Below are 26,751 nucleotides of genomic sequence, written 5' to 3' on the forward strand. Positions count from 1 at the left end.
TTCAAGGTCACTTTCACATCTCAATAAAAAAAAAAAAAAAAACGAAATATCAAAAAACGAGTTATTACAGTGTATTTACGTCTTGTTTCAGTTGACATCGAACAACTTTCGTTTCGTACATTGTTATGACAAATAGTTTAAAATAAATTTAAGTGGTATAATTAAACGACTCATTCTGTATACATATAGATCAAATTATTTGTCATATGACTATCTCACAATTTATAATTATAATAAATTAGAAATTTATTTAAAAAGATACACAATATTCCTAAATTTAAATGTTGCACTTTTGTGCGCTCTTTTTCTTCGGAAATGAAACAAAGCATCTTCTTCGATTCACCCGCCATCTTCTCTATGACTTATGGGGGAGGAAAGAGACTTTGTGCGTGACGTGTGATAAAACACGAATTTTTTTTTTATAAAAAAACCGGGTAAAGTACGAAGAAAAATACGTACGAGGTATTTTTAGCATCTTATCATTATCATTCTGAACGTTTTATCATTGCTGCTAGTATTAATTTGCGTGCATGAGAAGAGCATTTACGTTCTAACCTATAAAGTGAAATGATCGTTGCACTTCATTCTCTTGCAAGATCTATCGTGTAATTTGAGAAAAATGCCAAAAAAACCAAGTAAACCGTTACGCGGCGGCCGTGGTGGAAGATCTGGGAATTTCGAAGATAAACACTATTTTGGTATATTTCTTTGCCATTACTCAAATGAAATTGTTAATTCGGACTGAAATGAAATCATTCATTCATTCATTTCTGGATTTCTGCACAGGTCATGATTATCGTGTAGCTAGAAACGATGGTAATTCATATCATACCCATAACAGACCCAGAGTATCATTCAAAACACAAGCAAGACCAGCAAGAGATGTACCTAGGAGTCTGGCACTAGCATGCTTAGATGAAGATGTACAAATGGCAACAAGTTCAAATAATAATAATAGGCAAGTTATAATAACAGGGAGAAATAGGGGCACGCAACGTGGAAGAAATAGTCCAGTCCCCAATAGAAGATTTAGAATGGGTTTGGTACCTAGACTCAAACGAATTCCTCTTGGAGAACCTAGTTGGTATAAAATTACTGTAAGTATACAAGAACATATTATTATATAATAGTGTATCAGTTTATATTATATTTAAACATATATTGTAATATAATAATTATGCAACATATAGTTATAACTTTATAACATATTTTATATTGTGATATTATATATAATAATATATATTAATATCACAAAAATTATTTTCAATTACAGATACCATATGGACATAAATATGACAAAGATTATATAATAAATAATCTTCTCAGTTATATTGCACCGGAAACTTTCATTCCAATAATGGTAAATATAAAACATTCTGATTATGCTGCATGATTACAAATATTTAATACATAAAATATAAAATATAATAAAATATAAAAATTTGTCAACAGTACAAGGTGTTTGGAAATGAAGCCAATTTTTATGTGGATGATAATAAAGTAGCAGTTGCATTACTTGAGTGTGATCGTAAAATTACAACTACCGATGGGTACAAATTGTTAATAAGAGTTACAAAACCACCATTTCCTCAGTGTGAAATTGATGCTAAACTGAAAGAAAGATTAAAACAAGCCATGGCGAAACGATATGTACATGCGACAAATGCACTAGACTTGTCAAGGTTTCACAGAGATCCTGGTTAGTGAACTTTAAAGACAAATTTCCTGCGAAAGATATTTCAGTAATTTTTATATATTGTTATAGATCTTACTTCTGATTATTTTTGTGCACTGTTCCGGCCTCAAATTTTGAAAGCAGTATTGGACATTGTATCAGAACACATACCAGATTTAGAGGCACTAAATTTAGATGGAAATAAATTGCAGATACTTGAAAGATTAAGTATCTTGAATCACAAATTTTTAAAGTTAAAGATACTGTACATTGGAGATAATAGAGTAAGTAATAATTTAAAATGATATGAATTATGAATATTTTATCGCTTATATCGCGATAATTGATTCAATGTGTGGTTAATGTTTTATAGATAAATGACATGAATCAAATGGATACTATTAAAGATTTGAAGTTGGAGGAGCTCAAACTGGCAGGGAATCCAATATGCAACAAGTATAAATCCCGACAAAATGATTATATTAGGTAATGTATTGTTTCAATATGATTTTCCTTTTCGCAATGATGGGATTCTTCAGCTTCGGGTTGAATTAACAAAGTTTACAAATTTCACTTAATACGATTGATTAACAGAGTACATAGTAAACAAATATCGAGATTTTTATTTATCAAACTAGATTTTTGAATTATATAAAATAGATGGACGAAATTCTGAATAATCTAGGTATTCTCTATTTTAAAACTTTTTAATAATAAGGCAAATATTTCTGTTATTACGATTAACTTGGAGCTTCCGGGCTTCTGGCTTTTCTTTCCCGACTACAGCGACGTGCGGAAACGGTTTCCTAAACTCCTGCGACTGGTAAGTATTGAATAATAATCACGTTAGTCGCTATATTTAACAAAATATGGCAATTGCTAATTACTTTTAATAACATGTATAAGGACGGTATGGATCTTCCAAAACCGATATTGTTCGATGTTGTGGACGAAGGAAATAAAATGCCACCCTTTCAAAGAATGTTTGTTGCAAATGCAAAAGCGCAACAAGTTGCAAGTCAATTTTTGCAACAATACTTTCTGATATTCGATAGTGAGAATCGTGAACCATTGCTAGATGCATATGTCGAACATGCATGTTTCAGTATGACTGTGTTTTATCCTCATAATCCTCACAACCCAAACAAGTATGTTTCTGCATATCATTAACTTGAAGTAAACTTTCTGATACAATTTACTAACTGTAAATTAATTGTATACAAACTAGATTGAATGGTTACCTGATGGAAAATAGAAACTTGTACAGAATAAATGATACAAACAAAAGACAAAAATTACTAAAACAGGGACGTTTACCTGTAGTTTCATTTATTTCTGAAATGCCACAAACTTCTCACTATCTGAACACATTTACGATGGACATCAGTCTGATTACGGTAAGATTTTATTTCTTAGTATAAACAGAAACAGAATTTGCAAATCTATTCGTTATTGCACACAATAATTTTGTATTTCCAGGATGGAATAATGTTGATTACGGTCACAGGGTTATTTAAAGAACTTGACAAGAAAGAACAGCCCATCCGTTACTTTAATCGGACTTTCATAATAATCCCGGAAGGAAGTGGTTATTGTATTCGAAATGAGCAATTATACATTACTCAGCCGACAGATGCACAGTTAAAACAACTGAACAGTCAATCAGAAGCACAAATGACAGATCCAGGATCACAAACTTCATCAATTAGCGGCACTACGGAACCATTACCAGTACAATTGTCCGAGGATGTGAAACAACAAATGACGATGACGCTTAGTCAACAAACAAACATGAATTTGGAATGGAGTCTGAAATGTTTAGAAGAAGTGTCGTGGAATTATGATAATGCGCTTTCAGCGTTTCAAGAGTTTTACAAGCGGGGACAAATACCGGCAGAAGCATTTAATAAATAGGAACACTCTACATGAAGAAGTAAGATGTAGAGGTATTTTTATTCATTTTTCGTCCTTGTTGCATGTATCTTTTATATTATAATCTAAGTAGAGATGCAGGTTTTGCTGATTATCAAGTTTTTTTTTCTTTTAAGAAAGATGTTAATCTCAACAGGCAGTAATCATTCATTATTTGCAAATCGATGTGGAATTTTTGTTTTTATTTTATTTCGTGTTAAATTATTAGTTGCCATTAAGTACATTTACTACAAATAAAAAGATTGCTGTAAAATATTGAAAAAATCTTTTCCACAAAACAATGTATTTAACAACAAACTTCTTTTTATCAGTGAAATGCATAATGTTTTTACCTTCAAAGGTAAAAACATTTGTAACGGAATATAAACTGTATATCTATAATTTTGATTTTGAAAAATCAAATAACTGCCTTTTGAAATTAGAATTTAATAATAATTCATAAGTTCACAAAATTTCACAGAAAAATAATATTAAAACGCGATACAATTAATGTTGATTTCTATTCTTTTTTTTTTTTTTTTTGTTTTTTCTTTGTTTAAATCAATCATGATGCAATATTACAAACTTCATGTTTCAATTACTTGTAACATATAATTATTATTTTTGCATCAAAATATTATTAATATTAAGTTCATCAAGAAAGGCACGAGTGATATTCAAATTTCTCAAACTACTAGTTCAATTATTTCATATATACATAATGATGCACATTTCATATCATGATCCAAATAATCTATGTATATTTATCCTATTCTAGAATGCGTGCGCGTTTGTTCTCTAATATTCTTAAATAGATAATTCTCCACTATACAATTGTTAGAGGACAGAATATTTGTGCCTTTCTTTAATTGATGAATGAGATGTGCATCATTATGTATTTGATATAAATTAATTTACATTAAATTCAATAAAGCTATGATATAGTGAAAGAATGTACAATCTTAAAAAGATCATATCACAGCTCACTCCATATTTTGCTGGTTGTTTATATTTATTATAAACGTATTACATGAACATTTAAAAAAATGGAAACATCTGTCACATAATGTAAAAAAAAATCTATTCTCTTTGTAGTAGATTTTTTTAATTAATTTGATGTTAAAGTTATTGTGATATGATATTTTTAACAAAATATATTTAGCAAAAGAATTTAACGTCGATAGTAAAAAACAAATACGAATCAACCAAATTGAAAGATTTGAATCATTCAGTGGGAGTCGAAAATCTGCATTAACTGTACACTTTCAGAATTCACGAAAATCATATATACTAATGTATTGTTAATATTCGTGTTCATTGTTACATCATTTCGGTTAATAATCCAAAAATTAGCTATAGTTTGTGAGCATAAATTATTTATTGGCGTCCATAAGAAACGCGTATTAACGGGAAAATATTACTAATTATTACTATGTATATCCAAGAGACAAAAAAAGAATTAGCCCTCATGATCTATAAACTATTCAATTTGTCCATCTCTGGAAACGGTCGACTTGCCTATGTGACAAGAAGAGCATTGATGAAAGAACGGAAAACAACAGTTCTGATAAAGCAATTGGGATTCTAACAAGCAAGTTTGATCCCCTTCCTTGTCGAAGGTTGTCGATATGCGACAAAGTGTGCTACGGCACAATCACACAATGTTCGTGTCAAGAACCAATATATTAACATTGGAAAGGGCGATCTGACCGTATCAATTAATTTTACGGATTAAACCCACAAAGAGTTTTGTGCGGTGCTGATGTTGATCAGACAGAAGCTGTAACCGCCTCTTCATTTTGTGTCTTTCTGAAAGACATAGTAAATCATATCAACGAACGAAACTGATGGAAACACCATGACAATGAAATTAAAGAATGAAAAAACGAAATGTATTCAATATCATGCAGTTTGTTTGAAAGAATTTTTTTATGATATAAAAAATTGATTGATATGTTGCCAAGAGAATAATTTATGCCCACATTCTATACAGATTTTATTAAAATGACAAAAATATTTGTAACAATACCGTGAGCTCTTTGGAAAAATATCCATTCTAATATGTACTACTATTTGTTACTAAATCTTTTTGGATTTTTTTATGTAAAAGATATTGTTCAACCCTCATCTGTTCCTCAATTCAACACATTTTTCTTAAGAAATGTGTAAGATTATGTGATATCAAATTGATTATTTAAGAGCAGGTAATTGAATAGAAATTTCGTTCATTTATTGTAGAAGAATTTTTTCATTGTGAGATTTTAGCATTAATAAGTCAGTTTAATATTAAGGAATAAATTAAATTAGAAAAATGAGGAACGGAGAAGGGTTTTTAAAAAAAGAAAATGAAGGGAAAAAAAAACATTTTCTATTATTATTGCGTATAATAGTAAATTGATTCACTGGATAGTTTAATCAACGTTTTGTTGCGATTATTACTTTTGTTTTCATCTTTAATTAGCAAATATATGTAAATAACTATACTGATTGTACATGTTCGAGATACATTTTCACATTATGTGTTCTTGTCAAGTTAAGATATTTGATTACAACATAACATCAGATCAAATACACAGTATGTAATTAATAAAAGTAGATATTTGTATACGTGTATGGGCGTTTTTCATGAAAGATATGAATATAATGTAAATAAACATTAGAAATCTATTAAATATAATTTGCTTTTTACAAAATATATGTGTGATATTAGATGTTACCTTTTAAGTACTTTTCATTGACTAAATATCACATATCAGATTTCAGATTTAATCACAGTCGTATTTCCATTTTCTATTATCTGCAAATAAGACGTTGATTAATTTTTACTTTTAAATTTACAAAATATAAAATACTTACTTCATTATTTTCTTGTTTTGCTAAGTCCTGTTTTCCTTTCCGTTTAAAAAATCCTAACTGAAAAATGTTATTAAATAAAATATGTTATAATGATCTTCAACAGAAAAAAAAAAATTTACCATATTTAAAATTGTAGCAATCGTGCATAATAATAACAATCCGACTAAAACAGAAACAAAAATAATCCATAGCTGCAGCTTTTCTGTTTTGGAAGTGTAATAAAATGTTGTTATAACTTCCATTGTAGATCTACCATACAATTTTTAAATTATTTTTTACATAATATTTAAATACTGAATAGTTTTTATAAGATGTAAAAATTTACCGAGTTTCATTGATATCTAGTCTCACATCGGGTTTTATGATTTCTACGCTTACTTCAGTGGAAAATTTTAAAACAGCTCTATTATCCTTAAAATTGTCTTAAGATATCGAAGAAAATATAAATGAATAAAAGTATATAATATTTTAAAATATATAAAAAATTATTATAAGCGTTTACCTCTAAATTTATCGATATCTAATAGAAATTTAATCACCAACTTTCCGACATCTTGTAATGTTTTCAACGTATTTAAACTGCATACAAAAGTTGTACAATTTATCTCAGATGTTGTACAATTTATATAAGTAATATCATTCATCCAATTTTTATTCAGTTTTTCTGAAGTTTGAATATTCTTCACGTCATGCAAATATAAAGCTGAAGTTTTTACGTTTCTTTTGTCAAATTGAGCTAAGAATGGTTCTTCGTCAACCACATCTAGTTGATTATCTAATAAAATATTTTCTGAAGAGCATTCAAAAAGTTCTCCTGATATATATAGCTAAAAACATATTTTATCAACAATTTATATACTACAAAAGCAAGTCCATAAATTCTTACTTGAGGTTTGTATATGTATATCAAAGTTTTTAAATCTTCAATAGCTAATGGCACTTTAACAATGAGTTGCGCACTTTCAATAGGTGATGCTCCATGTTTGTATACTTCATAAGTGTGTTGGAAAGTAATATTTGAAGAACTTTCGGTTGAAGTAGTTAAGTAGTAGGCTTCTTCGTTTGCTTTCCTGAAAAATAAAATTGGTAAAAATAAATACACGTTATCGTTTGATACAAATGTCTGGAGATAATACGAACCCATGCAGAAGTAAAGAAACTTCGTTTACTAAATTAAGAATTTTGATTATGTTCGCTGTTCCATGATTTATACTACGAGTTTTTATCGTTGCATAAAAATGTAATTTATCATCGTAGGATCCATTAATTAATTTCATATCCAAATCTAATTTAACACTTCTCTATATTTAAACGAAATGTAAATTTATATTAATACAATATTATTATACATAATAATACAACTTTTAAGCAATTTTACAAAATACCTCTTCTTCGTTCCAAATGGGATTCCCCGTATCGCAGATTACTATTAAATTTTCTTTGGAATTATCCTCATGACAAAAAGGTAAAATGCTACGTAATATTATTCCCTTGGGGAACGTGAATTCAAGCATGGCGAGATACGCAGGTTCTCCATAGTTTTTTAAATTAATTTCCAAACTTATGTCGCTCGAGCCAATAACCCATGTATCGTTGATTTGTACATTATAAAATTTTGCAGTGGCAGATATATTAGAATTACAAACTTTATCCTCTCCACAGTCGATATTGAAAGGAAGTACAGTTTGTGCAATTTGTAGTTTATTGTTTCTTTTCTCAACAGGACAATATTTGCAAAAATCAGTCGCTACATTATCATATAAAAAATCATGTTTCGCAAAAATAGTAATTGGCTCGATGAAATCTCGTATGTTTTTCTGTAAAATATTATATTAAATGAATCGTAAGGTGATGTAAAATTGGTACAAAAAATTTTATATTACCGAAATATTAACTTGAGCAGATAGACAAATATCTGATATTAAGTTAGATGATTTTAATTCCAAAGTTGTTTGTTTAGTTCGTTGGTAACGTTCATCTATAGTAACTGTGATCTTAAATTTTATAACTAAAAATAAATTAGAATTCATTGAAAAATATAAATAGATTTAATCGTATACAAAAATTTACATAAATAACTATACCTCCTTCACTATGTAGTATATTATGCATAGTATATATTGGGCATATTTTAACTAAGAAATGTGTAGCATTTCTTTGCAACGTATTAGGTATAGTTTCAATTAAAAGTTCTGTTTTTATTATTGGCTTACTACGTAATATCACAGCATTTCCTGATTTGTATGCTCCAACTGCGATATCCAGATATCTACAAGATATAGATCATTAAACGATGTCTCAAATATTTTATAATAAATTGTACTAACCCATTGGCATCGATATCAACAGGTTTTGAAATTGAAAATCCAAATCTCTGTATATTGTATGAAGAATATCGAAAAAATTTTGCAGGTTCAATTCGCTCGGTCACTTGCAGATTTGACGAACCGCCGTTGAATATATAAATTACGCCATCATCTTCCCAAGGTGATCCTACGATGATATCTATTGCGATAAGAAAATACACTTTATAAATTTATACTATTCAATAGTGATGTAATAGATTCGAATTACCATCATATCCATCGGCATCCAAATCACCGCTAGCTATGGTATATCCAAAATGGGCTCCTTGTACGTGCCCGTCTAATATATCAGCCATTTCAAATCGTTCCTGCAAAAGTATATAAACACCAAGAACTATATTATGCAATATTACATAATAATGTTTTCGTGTGAAGTATATCTTACCTCGAATGTACCAAAATATACGTAGACTCTGCCATTATCTTCTCTGCAATAGGGTGCTCCAATTAGAAGATCATCTAAACCATCATTGTTTATATCCCCTACAGCCAAACTGGCTCCAAAAAATTCACCAATATTAGTACCGTTCAGTTTCGTAAGAGATTTAGTTTCTGGGTTGATTATTACTACCTGCAAAAAGAATTTATATCAAAAACTTTATTTACGCATGTATATTTCAAAAAATTGTTAATTACCATGCCAACATAGTTCCATCCAGGTGCTCCACTGACGAAAAGCAATTGATCTTTTTTAAAGAAATAGCCAGATTCAACACTGTATCCTGTAAATGTATTATTGCATATTAATCATAAAAATAAAATTGTCATTAAAAAGAGCGTACCGAACTGAGATACAGTGTAAAGAGACGACAACTCTATAGACGTTATTTCGTTTGAATACATTATATCCACGGTTCCGAAATCTTCGTGCTTTGGTTTTCCTACGATGTAATTTCCCTTTTTTTTATCATTACTGCTTTCGGTTTGCTAAATTTTATTAAGAATTATTTTCCAGATAATAAAGGACATAATACTTTAAAATATTATTTATATACCTTCGTTGAGGCATAATGAAAAGAAAAACCATATAACGGATTGTACCAGAATTTTGTTCCAAAATCTAGATAATCAAAATGACATAATTATTTATTATATCTTTCATAATTTTAATCAAATGTAGCATAATGACATACTATAAGATTTCAGATTATTTTCAATAAACAAAGCGTTTGAAGAAATTTCTCCACTGTAACACATGCCTTGCATAGTTTCGAAATTAATATCTGTGAATGGTTTTGAAATCATTACAATCGTCCGTGGTGCACATACCTAAAGTTAGAATGTTATTTAAAATTTTATTTAGTAAAACGAGACTGTTGCTGACACTTCACTTACTGTCAGAATTCCATTTGGTTCATCTATAGAAATGGCACTTCCAAACCAACCGAATTGTTTTCGTATAATCGTCTTCATTTCGTATCGCGTATCATATCCTTCCTCATTTTTAATTTTTTCTGGTCTAACTTCTTGACACTCGTCATTTTTAATCGTACACCGATACACAACACCAGGCTCAAGTAGGTACGGAAATTTTTGTGTATCATACCAAGAATAATTTTCTTTTGGTGCTCCAACTATCAACCTTTCGTGATTATTACATAAAAGTAAAATATGTTCTAAGAAAGTAGTTTTATTTGATGTATCACATACAAAGAATACGTTACCAGGATATATCAGTATCCATTTCGTAGTATAAATGTACAGTATAACCGAAATAATTAAACGCATTGTTACTAGAATAAATGATAGGAAAGTCTACGTCTATATTATATCCGTAAACTGTTTCAACAAACAATAAGAACATTCCCATAACAAGCATCCTGCAAACCATTGTGACAAGTTTAAACTTCACGTGCTCCTCCGAGAAAAACTATAAAACTATCGTACATTTTTATTTAAACACAGGAAGACAAATGATAAGACAATCGTTGAGAAATGTGTCATCATAATACAATTTAAGCATGACTAATAAATTATTTATTTCATCAAACTCATCCTCATCTTACAAAAATGTACAAATAGCTTCATTCAAAATCGCATGCCTAAAATTCTTGTATCTTTTAGCATGTGTTTTTCAATATCCTTCAAATAATATGGCAAACGATCTCGTGGGTCCTTTGCTGGTAATTCACGGCACTATATATACATATAATACATTTACAATTTATATTCTATATATATATATATATTACTAGAATAGTACATTATACTTTTAAACAATCAAAAATTGCAAGCATACCTTAGCTTGCTTTCTTAATTCCAAAATTGTGGGCATTAATTGAATGGTTCTTTTTTTTCTCTCTTCTAAAGCAGGATGATCCATAAATAATGGTATTTCAAATTTATTCTGTCCTGAAAGCTCTTCAAATTTCATCATAAGCTCCCAAAATACTAAAACTTCTCTAATATCAATGCAACTCTAAAAACATGAAGAAAAAATATTTTTAGGATTAAAATATAAAAATCCTAAGGATATATTGAATATTAAATAAAAATTACACACTTTTGCAGCTAATTCAAGTCCAATATCATCAGCTTCAATTTCTTTCTGTCTCTTGTATGCAGAAAAAAGAGCTGCGAATATTGTATACAATACTGAACAAAGAATGGTTGCTACTCTTCTTTCATAGAATATCCAAATTAAAAATGATGATACAATAGTTGCAATAGTATATATCGTTGAAAAAGTTGGTATTTCTGACTGAGAAGAGTTATATGTACTATCATTAATTATTATACATATTTTCTTCTTTTATGGAATATTATTATATTATTTACAATATAATTTTAACTCACTGTATGAAGAAGTATATTATGTGACATTTCGTGGGCTAAAATAAATATTAATTGATCACTACTTTTAATAAAGTTGAAAATATCAACGAGGACAATAATATTCCTATCCTAAAATGTTTAAAATTTTATTAACATTTTTAAATTTTATTTCATTTTTATATACAGATAGTAGTTTATGTATAGATGAATACATACTGGTAAAATCATAACATTAGGAAATGATGCTATATTAAACATACGATGAATTATGGTAATAGTCCAATCAGTGTTTTCAAATAAATCTTTATTAGAGTATATCAACTTTTTTAGTGCCCTAGCAATTATTTGATACTTGGGATCACTTAATGGTACAATATTCTTTTCATTTTGTACTATCATCTACACAAATTTATTATTATTATTATTTTGAGTTTACTTACTTAAATAAATTTGTTAGTTCATTTAAATACATACTTTATAAAAGATTTTAGAATCTTCAATTTGTCGAGTTTGATCAAATAAAATCAAACGTGATTTCTTTTTTACTGGGTCTCTTTCCAAATGTGTCAAACAATAAAAAACTAAAACAAATGATAGAAATCCCAAAGAACCTAAAAATACATGTAATATATATTCCTTGTATCATCTTAGATGCTCATAAGTTATAAATAATATACCATAAAATATACGTTTCCTTTGCCTAAACCATATTATATATTTTAATTGTTGCTCCGGAGTTTGTTTCAACCACCACTTTCTCACACCATGACCACAATAGATTGAGCCAAAGCACAAAAGCAAAGATCCAGGATAATTTAGTTTTTGAGTTGTATGAAAGTTTGATATTTGAAGCTTCAAACATTGCCATCTTCTCTCAAGTTTTTTACATTGAAAAGGAAATGTACCAGAACTGGTACTATATGATAAACTTTTTTTTATACATGTTAGAGTTTTACCAGTTGTTAATCGAAAGTACATTATTTATGTGGAACATTTACACAAACGAAGCCATTATAGCAGTATAACCTTTCAATAAGCTTTTACAAACAAAAATTATCTAAGAAATTTTGAGTTTTGAGACGCTGATTAATTTGTATGGCTTGTAAGGTTAGGTTGCATGTTATTGCTGAAAATCAGACAAAAAAAAGATAAATTTTAACGTGAAAAATAGAAAGAGCATATGCGTTGCAGTATATATCGCTTGCATTAAAGATGTATGAGAATAGTGGTATTTTTGAAAAAAAAAATATAAAATGAATATACGAATGTACGCTATATGTATAATAGTATAAGTGTATTGATACATCAGCTGATATGTGTCAAAGAAGAGAGTTCTATTTTCCTTTCTAAAGCAATAAAATATTAGTGCTTTAAATATATTTTTTTTATGAATAATGGCACACTTATGAATTATAATATTCCATTAAAAAAGAAAAAAAAAAAAGGAAAAATGAAATTCTTCAATAACTAAATTTCATTATATCTAAAAACATTTTAACATATGTAATATTGGAAATGGAATATCATAAGGTTATAATAGATGATTATATATCAAATTTATTGAACTGCAAATCTCTTTTTCAAATTTACCATAAAACAAAGAACGGTTAATACGATTCACAGCGTATCTACAAAATATTTAAACTCTCTCTTGAACATATAAAATTTCGAAAAGTATAATTATAAGCGTACTCTGTCCACGTTTTTCATTTTAAACGTTGTTTTAAAGACAATTAAGTAATTAGTCATCAATCCGTCAGTAAGTCTCCCTCCATCAATTTCAAAGAAACAAGTCGATTCGAGTTTAATAGAAAAATTTAAGTCTCAACTTGAGAGAAGGTTAATGTGAAAAGAAATTCACAAATGAGATTTAAACGTAAATATATATATATATATATATATATATGTGTGTATACATTTGTATGTACTGATTATCCTTGAGAATAAACCGGATAAGAATAAATTCATGGGGATACAAATTAGGAAGGAATCCAATTGAATGGATTGAATATAAAAATGGTACGATTTCCAAGAACAATGTATCGATAGAACAAATTTGTACATCCGCTGTAAAGGAAGTTCGGGTGTTGAGTCTCTGTTAGCAGTTAGCGGCCAAGGATGCGTGCATTTGTGCGCGTTTTCATGCGCCGGTGTTCGCGCCTGCGTTCGTGTGTAAATGCAGTTGCACGCGCGCAGTCTGTGTATTATGTGCGCGCACCTTGTACGTGAGGCCGTGCGCGTGTGTATGTCCATCATGAGTCAGAACCCATGGTTGGTGCGCGTTTCGTAATTAATTTCCACGGCGAGGAGAAAAATGCGAGCCTAGACCCGGGACTACGACACCTGCTCACTCCCGGGCCGCTTGTCCTCGGAGGACATGCCCGTTGTGCCCGGTAAATCGCGCACCGTTCTGCCTTCTTCCTACCCTCTTCGTATCCATTATGTGCGTCTAGTATTGTGTATTTTCTTCTCTTGTTTCTCTCGTCGTACCTTCTATATACCTGATTCTGTTCTTCCGTTGGGTTATCGTTTCTCTCTCTTTACGTCTACAGGTACTACATTTTATTTAACAGTGGTCCCTCCCGGTTCGATTCTTCGAACCGCTTACGATCTCCATTTCGATCGACCGGAGTACAATTTATTTCCTGTCTTCTCTTATATGTTATGAATTTTCATGTAACAGCACCAGTAGAGGAAAGGATTTTTGCCCTAAACGGTGTTTTCAGCCGTCGATAGTTCGGGCACGCAAATGTTTCTACGATTGGTGAATTCGACTGATTTTAACTGTCAGTCTCGACGTCGATCGAACTTTCACGGGAAAGAATGGATTGTGTATTTTTCGATAGTTTCGCTTATAGGACTTACCTATCGCTTTGTTTTCCTTCCTGTGAATAAAACCGATTGAGTCAGGTATGCATACACACACACATATATATATTTTTAATTTCAACAATAATATTTGTCAATGTTTCTCTTTAATTTTTGAATAATATTGTCAATGTTTTTTCCAAGGCAATAAAGAAGATAATGTTGTGAAACGATCGACTTGATTTTAGGTAACATAAATAATTGAAAGGGAAGAAAATAAGAGAAACATGGATCAGAACAGGAATAGACCAAGCAGACCTCGTCTTCGTTCTCATGGTAATTCTGCCAGAGTACTTGTATTTGATCAAGCTGAAAGCGAGGAATCTGCTTGCAGTACTGAAGCAGAAATGCAAAAAAGACCAATTCCGCCTAAAGTGGAGAGTAAGGAGGCTCCAGTTCGACCTGGTTAATAAAGATTTATATTATTTCATTTGTCTATTTACTTATCTTTTTATAATTCCTAGCATCTAATTTAATATTTCTGATTACCAGTTAGTGGAGAACTATCAAATCTGGTTCGGATGAGAAATTCTGCAATCGGGAAATCTGCACCTTCTTTATCTGTTCATGTGGTTGGTGATATTTATTATTGAATGTTAAATATAAATACACTAATTGATAATGATCATTATATAAGCCAAATTTATAACATGCAAATTGCTTGTTTTAGCGTGATCTTAACATTCCTCGGCGTGCTGCTAAAGCAGCTCATCGTAAATCTTTCATTGCAACAACATCTCCAACTTTACCACGTTGCCATTCACCATTATCAGGTAAAATTTTAGGTATTCTTAATTTTTTATTATTTATATCTAGTTTGTTTCTTCAATTGATTGTAATGATCTTTCAATGAAATTTCATATCATCTACAGACTATTTTATGAGAATATTATATAAGCATTCTGGCATATACATGTATAGTCTTTACCCAAGACTTTTAAATGTATATGTTAAGTGTATTTTTACATACATATATACATTATAAATATACATATTTTTGTTTAAAAGATAGTAATGCAACTATTGCAATTTGAATTCATGCAGTTAGATATAGAAGCTTTCAACTTTTACCTTTAAAAGTTTTTCAATTACTTAGAAGTGTGTATTTTATATTATTTATACGACTCAATTATCATAGAAAACTAATTTCTTTTACTGCTTATTTCCTCATATAGCGTTTGTCCCGATTGTAGGCAGTCCCCTAGAGAGTCCTAGGATGTCATCCAGTCCACATTTTGCTTTTGCTCCAATTAAGAGGTATCTATTTCATACCTACTTTTAGTCTGTTTAAATCTGATCTCTTTTCCTATATAAGTAGGTGTCGCCATTGTCAGCATTATATTTTTAATACATTATTAATAGTAAAGAAAACAAATGCTGATGCACAAATTAGGCTGTAAATTTTTTCATAAAAAACGAACATGGTTGTAAGATTTCTTGTTACTAAGTGATTGTTTCATATATATATATTACTATGATCGTTTCATATATATATATTAGTATGAATAGTGTATGTTATTTATTGTAAAGCTAATTTTTTATATTTAAATGCCCATAATATTTAAGGATTGGTGGAGGTACTACAGGAACTGGAGATGGCAGAAGATGGTCAGTTGCTAGCTTGCCGTCTAGCGGTTATGGAACAACACCAGGTTCCAGTAATGTCTCGGTTAGTTATTTTAACAATTAAAAAATATAAGACTAAAGACATCTGCAATGATTGAAGAAATCTATTAACAAATATATTCAATTAGTCGCAGTACTCGAGCCAAGAACGCTTGCATCAGCTTCCAAATGTTCCCACCAAGGACGAATTACGTATGCTTTCTTGCCATTTCTCTAAACCTGGTACGCCATGTTCTTCGCATCCAGGCTTTCCAGGTTCTAGTATTTCTAGTATTCCAGGCAGCGTATCTCTCAGTCTTGATGAAGAAGGCCGTAGATCGCCATTACACAGACCACGTTCACGAAGTTTAAGGCAAATACTTTTTACTTTTTGTAAGACATTTCAGTATTCAGTAATATAACATTTATTCAATAATGTATATTTATTTCAATTGCAGCAGTCCAAGTCGGTCTCCAGTATTGGACAGTGAAATTGTTATGATGAATACTCTTTATAAAGAAAGATTTCCAAAGGTATATTTTAGCAAGAAAGTATATATGTCGCAATAATATAACAATATATTTATCATTTTGTTTAAAAATTTTATTCGATTAGGCAACACAACAGATGGAGGAACGTTTAACTAATTTTATTAATGAAAATAAAGAATTGGATGAATATGAAGTAATGGCAAATATGACTTCTGATTCTTTACCAATTTTACGTTTTGTACATCATCAAGTAATCGAAATGGCGAGGGACTGTTTACAAAAATCTCAGGAAAAGTTAATTACAACTAGATATTTTTACGAAATGAGTGAAAATTTGGAACATTTGTTGATGGAGGTTATTATATACAAATTATATAAAAATTGCACGATAAAATGAATAAATAATAAATAAACATTCTTTATTTTCAGACAAAAGATAAATCACTTGATGCGGCAACGAGATTAACGGGACTTATTAAAAAATTATTGTTAGTAATATCGCGTCCAGCTCGTTTATTAGAGTGTTTAGAATTCGATCCAGAAGAATTTTATCATTTACTTGAACAAGCCGAAGGCCAAGCAAAAATTAATGCGGGAATAAAAACGGATATACCTCAGTATATTATTAACAAGCTTTCTCTTAATAGAGATCCAATATCAGGTAAAATTTGTTTGTGTACTTGTTTTTATCTGTTTAAATTTTACACAAGAATAATTTTAATGTGTTGTTTTTTATTTTAGAACTCCAAGAAGATTTAAATAAATTAGAAGATTCGGCGAGTTCCAGCGATAGTAATTTACAAATTGCTTCAAGTCCAAATAAGGACGATGAAAAATCTCAGCGTGTTCCTTGTGAAAGTGATTACGAAGTATTGAAACTTATTAGTAATGGTGCATATGGCGCAGTGTATTTAGTTAAAGAGAAAACTACACGACAAAGATTTGCTATGAAGAAAATAAATAAGAACAATTTGATGCTAAGGAATCAAGTAGAGCAAGTCTTCGCCGAGAGAGACATAATGAGCTTTACAGACAATCCATTTGTAGTTTCTATGTATTGTAGCTTCGAAACAAAAGTGTGTATACATTATTTGAAGATCTCATAAAATTTAAAACAATATCTATTAACAATCATTTAATTACAGAAACACTTGTGCTTAGTAATGGAATATGTAGAGGGTGGAGATTGTGCGAATCTTTTAAAAAATATTGGCCCACTGCCCCCAGATATGGCAAGATTTTATTTCGCAGAGACCGTTCTTGCTGTTGAATATTTACACAGTTATGGCATTGTTCATCGAGATTTGAAACCTGACAAGTACGTAAAAAAAGAGCACGTTGTTAATTCGTTCACTATTTTATATATCGTTTCTTTTTAGTTTACTTATTACTGCTCTTGGTCACATTAAACTCACTGATTTTGGTCTCAGTAAAATGGGTCTTATGTCCTGTAAGTAACATAAAAGTTCGATGTTCTTGATGATTATATCTTGATGATTATCGAACTTAATAGTTTCTTCTCTTTTTAGTGGCGACAAATCTCTATGAAGGCTATATAGATAGGGATACAAGACAATTTTCCGATAAACAAGTATTTGGCACGCCTGAGTATATCGCTCCTGAAGTTATATTACGTCAGGGATACGGCAAACCTGTTGATTGGTGGTCTATGGGCATTATACTATATGAATTTCTGATTGGTTGTGTACCATTTTTCGGTGATACTCCAGAGGAATTGTTTGCTCATACAGTTAACGGTAAATGTTGACATAAAGTATTTAAAAAAATGAAAATTTAAAAATATAAACGAACTATGCACAGATGATATCGAGTGGCCGGATGAGGAAGATTGGCCTGTTCAGCCAGAAGCTAAAGATATTATAACAGCATTGCTGCAACAAAGTCCTAGAGATCGTTTAGGCACTGGTGGATCTCACGAAGTAAAAGAGCATCCATATTTTTATGGAGTGAATTGGAATAGTTTACTCAGACAGAAGGCTGAATTTGTACCGCAGTTAGTCAATGACGAGGATACAAGTTATTTTGACAGTATGTATAAAGCGATATCCTTGTGTCAACGTTGAAGCTTAATAAAGCAATATTATTTCAGCTCGTATGGACAGATATAATCACGATATAGGTGATGACACCGATGACACCGATGACTCTCCTTTGTTCGGATCGTTCTCGTCGTATTCTCCGCAATCACGAAAAATATCTCAGACCCGTCCACCGCAGTTAAATCCCGAACAAACAGAGTTGGATCTCTCAAAGAAACAATTATTCCGTACTGAGCTTGAACGCACAGTTGCGCAATTATCTTTTGGATCTAATAGCTCAATTACTCCTCCATCCAAGTTAGCAGAATCGACTCCATCAGAAAAAAGTCGATCTTCTTCGTCCATTAAAAATACCACGTACATCGAAACACCTCCAAAGGCGGACAAGTCGAACTCATCGTTTACTAGTCCTGCCACAGTGACCAGTGGCGAATCTCAATTAACAGTAATTAAGAACAGTCAAGTAGAAGGGACGTCCATCAGCTTGAGTACACCCGATTCCTCGCAAACGGAGTCTGAAGATATCAGTCCGCAGATCCAGAGAAAGCGGCACGTGCATTCTCGTGATAAGCTGCCCAGGTTCAGTATATGCATTGATGATGAACACATGTGAGTCGTTCAAACATACATCTTCTGAAACATTATATAATTGTTATCACAAAATTAGCTCCGCTCTCATGGAATTCGATACGTTAATACGCATATAAGCCATTCATTTCTATTAGAAAATAGATAAAATATTATGTACGCGTGTGTATAACGAGTATATTTCATTTCAGGTTGGATTTAATTGCAGCAAACAGAGATACAACTGAGGAAAGCAAGCATAATTCTAGTACTGATTCTTTCGAATCATTCAGCGCCATACCAATTATCCCGTCCGCGAAACAGAAGTCGCGGTCTGTAATTAAGTCAGCATCCACTAGTGGGTTGTCATTAGTTATACCAACCAGTGATTTCTCTTGTACATATTATTAATGAATTGAGTTATTTTGTGTTGTGTTGTAACGTTCAACTTTCGTTAACTAACTCGCATTTTTTAGATGATGCGTCATTAAATACTCAACCAATCGAATCTCCCGGTGGATCATCCACTGCTTCTTCAAGAGATACGTCCCCTTGTCGCGAACTGAGTCCACTTGTAACTAGTTTAAAACCTCCTATTATCATTCGAAGAGGACCTTGTGGATTTGGCTTCACCGTGCACACTATCAGAGTTTATTACGGTGACAGTGATTTTTACACTATGCATCACTTGGTTATGGTATGTTAGAAATGATTGAATGAAAGTTCGGTATATCTCCCTATACTTCGTTTGAATTTATTTCGTACTTTGCAGGCTGTAGATCAATCCAGCCCAGCCTTTGAGGCTGGTTTAAGGCCAGGAGATCTCATAACGCATATAAACGGCGAGCCAGTACAGGGTTTATATCATATACAAGTACTTCAGCTGATGTTGAGTGGCGGCGATCATGTAACATTACGTAGTACGCCGTTAGAAAATACTAGTATTAAAACAGGAGGAAGAAAGAGAGATCTGACTCAAAGCAAAATGGCGCGCAGAACGTTACACAAACAGCGCAAACTGAAACGTGATCATTCTGATAAGAAACGAAAAACGTCCCTTTTTAAACGAATTAGTTCGAAACGAGCTAGCGTAGAGATGCAACAGGTACAGAAGAAGTACTTATTTCTTTGTGCTTTGTAATTTCTTTGAATCTAAACGAGTTAATGTGAAGATACATGTCCGTGGCCTTTGTCAGATCACATATGAACATTTCGAAGAATGCCTTGAATTGTGAATGTATATATTTGTACAACTTTCTTTTTCATTTTAACACAAAACTACTACCGCTACTACTATACTACGGCATAAATACTAAAGCACCGGCAATTTCTACGCAACACACTTTATTATGTTAAGTGTTACTTTTTTTTATTGCAGCCATTAACTATCAGTTGTCCATTGTCAGCACCCATTCTATCCAGCGACAGCAAACCTCCACTTATGGTATGATTTTTCGTAACGTTCCGTGAACTTCTTGCTAACTTAATTTTAGTTGCTGTTTTCTTAAGTCTCAATACTTATTTGTGCGATACAACCCCGTGGCAGCTTTTACATACTGTTCTTCTTCTTTTTTTTTTTAAATTGACCGTGACAATATTAAAGTTCTACACTATACACTAATCACAAAAGATATTTGAGTATTCAAAAGAAGAGAGTTTGATGTTACATCTTTTGGATAGTATCCAAAGCATGTTCGTCGGATAGAAACGTTACGCAACTTTTTTTTCCAGATGGCTGCGGGAATTTGTTCGCCGTCAATGGTGACACCTAGTCGATCGTTCCAGTCGTTCACACGTTCTCAAGAAACGTCACCGTACTTTGCAGCATGCACAAAATCCGTCTGCAGCCCATCACCGCCAACAAACCGCGTCAGCTCAGATTCTTATCACTCCACGGGGAATTCAAGTACCTGTTCCAGTCCAAATTCTTCCTCTCCGGGCTCCACTACGTCGGCTGCGAATCTATCAACTATCGCCAATCAATCTCACTATCAGAGGCCGAGCACACTTCACGGTTTGAAGCACAAGTTGCACACAGCTGCAAAAAATATCCATTCGCCGAATCGTAGAAAATCAGTGGGACACATACCACTGTCGCCACTGGCTAGAACTCCGAGTCCGTCGCCTCTTCCAGCTAGTCCCACTAGGAGTCCTAGTCCGCTAGCGTTCCCCACGGGGCATCAACCTGGTAGCTCGAATACCACGCAATCTTATAGTCCAGGTACTTACAAATTAACATGTATAATTAATAACTTTGAGCGTACGTAGAATCAAATTAAACTGTTGCATTTACAAATAAACGGACATATAAGATATTAATACAAATATGTTTTAAATACTTAGGTGTTTGTTTGTCTACGCCAAACAATCAGAAAAAAGGTTACGGACGGCCGAAGTCAGCAGAGCCCGGTTCTCCGTTGCTAAGAAGAGCGCTCAGTCCGGATAGGCTTCATCCCCGATCCGCGGAGAACAAGACATCTATCTCACCGTTGGCGAACACAGTAGTGAAAGTAACCCCACGTACAACTATAGCGCAATCTTATTCAGAAACATCCGACGAGTGTAATGATAGTTTTAAAGAGCCAAGCGACTCGAAAGTGGAGAAAAAAGTGCCAACGGAATCGAAGGCGGATTATTCGAAGATATCTCATGGGATATCGATCAACTTGGGAAACGTAGGTATATCTAATTCTTGCGGTAGTACACAGCTACCTAGAATAGCGGAAGAAAAGGATTCACCGACCGGTTCAAAAGCCGACGATTACTCAAAGGAAGTTTTAGATAAGATCGATAAAAATAATACATCTATAAATAAGTTAACAGACTCGGAGAATATCAGTGAGCGAATTGAATCAAAGATGGAGAAGCAGAATTCGTGTACAAAGAATGTAGAAGCTTTATCTACTAATAAAAATGAAGAAGGTGCTCAATTGGATAATTCTTCTAACGTACAAGCGTGTAGTTTGCAAAATACATCTCACAAGCAATTCCAAAATATCGAAAAAGGCTCGCAAGTTTTGCCTCAAAAAGCATCGTCACAAAGCGGTGAGAAAAGCTCACAATCTTCGTGTCAGAAGCCATCATTACAAGCCAATGAAAAAAGTTCGCAATCTTCTGCTCAGAAAGTATTATCGCAAGCCAACGAAAAAGGCTTCCTGCAAGGTGTATTGCAGAAGTCGTCTCAAAGCAACGAGAAAGTGCCACAGGCTGCGGTACAGAAACTACATCAAAACAATGAAAAAGCAGCTGTTCCCCATAAAATAGCCGAACAAAAAGCAGCTAGTAAAAATTCAGAGGCTAATCCGGAAGGAAAAAAAGTATTGAAGAAGTACAAAGTCGAAAGCTCTGACGGCTCAAGTAACAATTCCTCTTTGCAACATATGAGCGCATTTGAGACTATGGGAGCTGGGAAAGACAAGAAAAGCAATTAAATAATTATCGTTCGATTGATCGTTTAGATCTGAGAGTATAACAAAACAAAATATCTGTGTGTAATGATCAGATTTTTTTTCTGCCAATGAAACGAATCGTCTGTTTTTTTTTAAAACTCGTCTCTCTTTGCAATCAAATTTTATAAAAGAAGAAAGTCGAACGTCTGATAGATGCACGAACATGCACATTGTAAAATCGAGTAAAATCAGAAAAGTGGGAAATCAAAAAAAAAAAAAACAAAAAAAACGGTAAACTGTTTTGATGTTTACAGCTTTAAAAGGAAGGTTTGTACTCGGATTAAGTATTTATAGGCTTCCATCGAATAACATACCTGAATACATAGCTTTAGCTGGTATTTCTATTTCGTGACGGTATTTAAGGGCTACCGCTATTCTGTAATCATAATCTTTGTCATACGATCATTGAATAACAAAATATAATCCAGATGAAAGTAGAGAATAACTACAATTAAGTACCATTTCAATGGTTTTTGAACAGGCGCAATGTGTTGAAATTATAATTGTTAATTCTCTGCAAGAAATTGAGGAAATAAGAACGACAAAAATTGGAGTAATTTACACTTCGGGCTACAGTATTTATACGATCTCACTTATATTTACGTCTAATTATTAGCGCATCATATATGGATCAATATATAGCAGTCAGCGAATCGCGTACAGATAGGTTTTCAATACGTGTAATATTGTGTGAAGTTGAAGAAAAAGTGGAAACAGTGTATCGTATATACTCGCAATATCCAGAGTTTTATCTTTTACTTTGTTTAATACCAAATAGTAACGTTTAAAAATATAATTCTTTTCATAAAAGTTGAATCTGCATGTTGAAGATATGCACATTTCTAGGTTTTATGAAACAATAAAATTTTTAACTGTGTATTTGATACTTTGGAGAACATTCATTTCAAAATCGGCCTATAGTGCGAGCATATACGGTAAGTGATTATCGCAAGGATTAGTGTATATATACAAGATGCTCCCGTATGCACAATGATATTAACACGTCTCAGTTCCATTCGACTATGTACTGTGATGTATTTAATTGAAATGAATACGAATTGGTGCTAACATTTACCGCTCAGGTATTTTTGCGAGAAGTGGTGCTCTCAGACAAGTTTCAAGTACCTAAATCACTCACTCATTTACAGAAAGTGATAAAAGAGTTAGCAGAAAAAATAATTTACAGAAAAAAAAGGAAAAAGACAGCATTAAAAGTATAAAGTAGCGAACATATCGCATTGGAAGCATCTTGAAAGTTTTTCAGCGATGAAGAGAAGGAATAAGAGTTGCGAGCGTCTTGGAGAGCAGACTTAATCCTCCCAGATGCATTGTAATCATTTTTTTAGTATTAGGTATTCGTTAATTTATTCTGTATATATAAAAAAAAAAGAACTATATTAGTTAAGGTCAGAATATGTGCTTTATCATGAATCATGAAAAAAGGAAAGAAGGGAAATGATAAAGCAGGCCGCGGGTTTGGTTTTTGTAAGTCACCGCGTTTTCTTGACGCTTGTGTCGCTTATTCTACGAAAAAAATGAAACATTGCCATAAAGAGCAACATAATATATATAGATATATATGTATATATATACTTATATATAACGTATGTGTGTCTCAGCCATAATAATATCAGTTTGTTCTTGACGATTTTTTAAACGGTGATGTATTAATGACAAACGGAGTAATTGTGATGTTATATATTTCTGTTCTTTTCTTTTTTTTTTTTTTTCTAAGAGAATGAAATATATTTGTGTTTGTTTATTAGTTAAAGCAACGAGGAAAATGAAGTAACTTAGCCGCGCGATATCGATCATTAAAAATAAATAATACGTTATATATATTGTAAACACGTCGCTTTAAATATAAGGATAGACGATAAGGAGAAGAAGCTAGCTTTGGAGAAAATAAGCAACGTTACGAAGTACAGCTTCGAGTATCATCGACGTCATCTTTGCATATACTTCATTAGCGGATTTTTCTAACGTCAACAAAATGACCTGCGACAAATACTAACCGAAATTATTGGTATATCGTCTACCCTACATTATTAATTTATTTTGCACGCAAGGCAATTTAACTCCGTTCGACTTTTGTAATCGTTCGTAAAATTGTTTCTCTAAGTCAGATAGAGCATCACAGATTAATCTTAAAAGTTTGATAAGAAGAGACTCGTGTTTCGATTGTTCAACAATCGCATTGTTATTAAGAATTTTTCAGGCAGCAATTGTCATCGCGTCTCTCCCCTTTATCCGTATCCCCTTTTCTCTGCTTAGTGTACGGTTGATATATGATCGATGTTATAGCGTTGATGTCGTCTTAGTTAAGAGTCTGGTAGATGTTTCCCAAGAACTTTGAGGCAGCTCGAACGTTTTTTCGAATTCGATGAATTCGCTGCTCTACGAGGCTAATGCGATTAAGAGGAGTCAAGAGTAATAAGACGGGAAAATTAAAAAAGATGTAGTAAAAATAAGAAATTCGTCATGGTAAGAAACACGGAAGAAAGGAAAAATGTTGAATGTTTCGGACAATTGACACGATGTTCAACCTTTCTTGAAAAACGTGAAAAATATGTTCGGCGCGGATTCCACAGTTTAGAACAAATTTGAGGAAACGAAGGAACGAAAAACAATCATCTCTAAAATTTCGACGATCGCGTATTATTAATCTATTAATGGTAGACGTAATAATATGGCTATTATTCTTTGTAGAAGCGTAGGAGGAGCCATCATTGTTATTTTCATTACTTTCGCTTTATAGATCATTTCCATTCTCGTTCGTTGCACGTAGACGAATAAGTGATACTAATTAGCGATATATGGATCAATGGACAGCGAGAGCAGTTTCCGGTCCTTAATTGTAAGAACAGATCATAAATTGAGGAGCTGAAAATTCAAAAGTTACAGTAACGAGTAACCGAACGGGCGTCGTATTCGAGTTTTCACAAGTGTGATAAGTTCTATTCGAATTATCAATTTCTATATCCGAAAAAGAGAAAGCGAAATGAAGAAATTTTCGAGAGGAGATTTTTCTACATATTGTAAATACGCGCCCTGTGTGATGTACGGTTCGAAGACGATCGATGCTTTGTTTGTTGAATATTGTTTCGTTATATTTATATGGATTGTGATCGCTGTGTATAGAATTCATGAATTCGTTGGAAGTTGTTTTATGAGGCAAGCAAGAAGTTAAAGATGATGCCCTTGCTGATGCCAAGTGTTGTTGTACCCTTCAAACAAAAAACTGAGTCCTTAAGAATTTTTCAATTTATTGACAAAAAAATCTGTGTAAAGCTGGGAACAGCTTCGACGAAGATGTCGCTTCGACACGTACACGGTTTCCCTTCCTGTTTCACGAGAATAGAAAAGATATTGTGAAACAGCGTGAAAAGTAATAATAAGGAATATTTGTATAAAACAATTTTCGTATATTCGTCTGGAACAACTCGGTTTTAATCATAGGTAACGAAACGATTTGTGAAAAAAAAAGAAGAAAGAAAACGGAAACGCAGGAAGCGGCGCATTGCGATCAATATTCGAACTCCTTTTACCTTACCCTTTCCTTTTCCACTTTTTTAAGATCTTCGATAGACTTTGTTGTTCTCTTTTTCTTTGTGATAAGCGAACAGATATTCTCCATGAGAATGTTTATTTAGCGAACTCGATGAACGTTTGATAATTATATTCACACCACTCCACGTGAAATACAGTTTCGTTTCTTACTATACTTGGTTGTTTCTCCTTCCGAGTCTATTCATATCACGCGTGCGATTGAAAAGTCAATGCTCGAAAGATGCGAAAAATGAAAATTGGAGTAGGTCAAGTGCGAACGTACTTATTCGAAAGATTACCCTTTTGCGTCAGTGTTAAGTTTAGCTGTGAAGTTTCTCTTTTTTCTTTTAATATTCAAGTCGAACAACTCGAGAAATTCAAGTTTTTCACTTCCTTGAAATACATATTTTTCCTAGCTTTTACGTAATAGTTGGGTTTATCACTTTTATATAAAATATTGCTCAATTCTCACTCGTGTATCTATGAAAAAAAAAAAAAAGTAAAAAATATTCATTGATCATTCGGAGAGAAATTAGACGAAAAAATTGAATTGAGCTTTGGAGCAAAATAGCGTCAGC

The 26,751-nt window shown here is 32.2% G+C and overlaps 4 protein-coding genes across 9 annotated transcripts; 2 read left to right on the forward strand and 2 right to left on the reverse strand.

Moving 5' to 3' along the window:
* Positions 1-328: 328 nt before the first annotated feature.
* LOC122538825 (nuclear RNA export factor 1-like) lies at positions 329-5,278 on the forward strand. Its single transcript, XM_043673257.1, has 10 exons — positions 329-698; positions 787-1,097; positions 1,274-1,360; positions 1,453-1,699; positions 1,766-1,959; positions 2,049-2,161; positions 2,462-2,498; positions 2,582-2,823; positions 2,904-3,072; positions 3,155-5,278. The coding sequence occupies exons 1-10, from the start codon at positions 620-622 to the stop codon at positions 3,587-3,589; spliced, it is 1,914 nt and encodes a 637-aa protein (XP_043529192.1). The 5' UTR covers positions 329-619; the 3' UTR covers positions 3,590-5,278.
* An 886-nt stretch (positions 5,279-6,164) lies between these two features.
* On the reverse strand, positions 6,165-10,657 carry LOC122538821 (integrin alpha-PS2-like). 3 transcript variants are annotated; one of them, XM_043673243.1, is made up of 19 exons: positions 10,473-10,657; positions 10,144-10,390; positions 9,942-10,077; positions 9,804-9,868; positions 9,591-9,735; positions 9,445-9,530; positions 9,194-9,379; positions 9,017-9,116; positions 8,770-8,947; positions 8,527-8,711; positions 8,326-8,450; positions 7,828-8,259; positions 7,583-7,743; positions 7,329-7,512; positions 6,945-7,269; positions 6,768-6,864; positions 6,562-6,605; positions 6,443-6,499; positions 6,165-6,383 (listed from the first exon to the last, which is right to left on the reverse strand). In XM_043673243.1, exons 1-18 carry the CDS (start codon positions 10,637-10,639, stop codon positions 6,486-6,488), a joined length of 2,877 nt encoding a protein of 958 aa, XP_043529178.1. In that variant the 5' UTR covers positions 10,640-10,657; the 3' UTR covers positions 6,165-6,383; positions 6,443-6,485. The 3 variants fall into 3 exon arrangements, with proteins under 3 accessions (XP_043529178.1, XP_043529177.1, XP_043529179.1); XM_043673242.1 differs by having other exon boundaries at positions 6,562-6,691; XM_043673244.1 differs by lacking the exons at positions 6,562-6,605; positions 6,768-6,864.
* Positions 10,658-10,762: 105 nt separating this feature from the next.
* On the reverse strand, positions 10,763-12,877 carry LOC122538826 (metalloendopeptidase OMA1, mitochondrial-like). Its single transcript, XM_043673258.1, has 7 exons — positions 12,261-12,877; positions 12,058-12,194; positions 11,800-11,982; positions 11,605-11,712; positions 11,312-11,509; positions 11,048-11,227; positions 10,763-10,944 (listed from the first exon to the last, which is right to left on the reverse strand). The coding sequence occupies exons 1-7, from the start codon at positions 12,559-12,561 to the stop codon at positions 10,837-10,839; spliced, it is 1,215 nt and encodes a 404-aa protein (XP_043529193.1). The 5' UTR covers positions 12,562-12,877; the 3' UTR covers positions 10,763-10,836.
* A 1,476-nt stretch (positions 12,878-14,353) lies between these two features.
* LOC122538820 (microtubule-associated serine/threonine-protein kinase 3) lies at positions 14,354-26,348 on the forward strand. Of its 4 annotated transcripts, none has more exons than XM_043673238.1 (22): positions 14,354-14,493; positions 14,640-14,856; positions 14,944-15,023; positions 15,122-15,224; positions 15,627-15,708; positions 16,018-16,120; positions 16,206-16,429; positions 16,515-16,590; positions 16,673-16,903; positions 16,978-17,209; positions 17,290-17,624; positions 17,694-17,866; positions 17,928-17,998; positions 18,078-18,305; positions 18,370-18,597; positions 18,659-19,217; positions 19,388-19,572; positions 19,652-19,872; positions 19,948-20,280; positions 20,554-20,619; positions 20,907-21,396; positions 21,519-26,348. In XM_043673238.1, exons 2-22 carry the CDS (start codon positions 14,679-14,681, stop codon positions 22,604-22,606), a joined length of 5,286 nt encoding a protein of 1,761 aa, XP_043529173.1. In that variant the 5' UTR covers positions 14,354-14,493; positions 14,640-14,678; the 3' UTR covers positions 22,607-26,348. The 4 variants fall into 4 exon arrangements, with proteins under 4 accessions (XP_043529173.1, XP_043529175.1, XP_043529174.1 ...); XM_043673240.1 differs by having other exon boundaries at positions 18,659-19,187; XM_043673239.1 differs by having other exon boundaries at positions 15,645-15,708.
* Positions 26,349-26,751: the final 403 nt, after the last annotated feature.

This window comes from Frieseomelitta varia, unplaced genomic scaffold (genome assembly GCF_011392965.1).
Source record: "Frieseomelitta varia isolate USP_RPSP 00005682 unplaced genomic scaffold, Fvar_1.2 scaffold_18, whole genome shotgun sequence".
Lineage (NCBI taxonomy): Eukaryota > Metazoa > Arthropoda > Insecta > Hymenoptera > Apidae > Frieseomelitta > Frieseomelitta varia.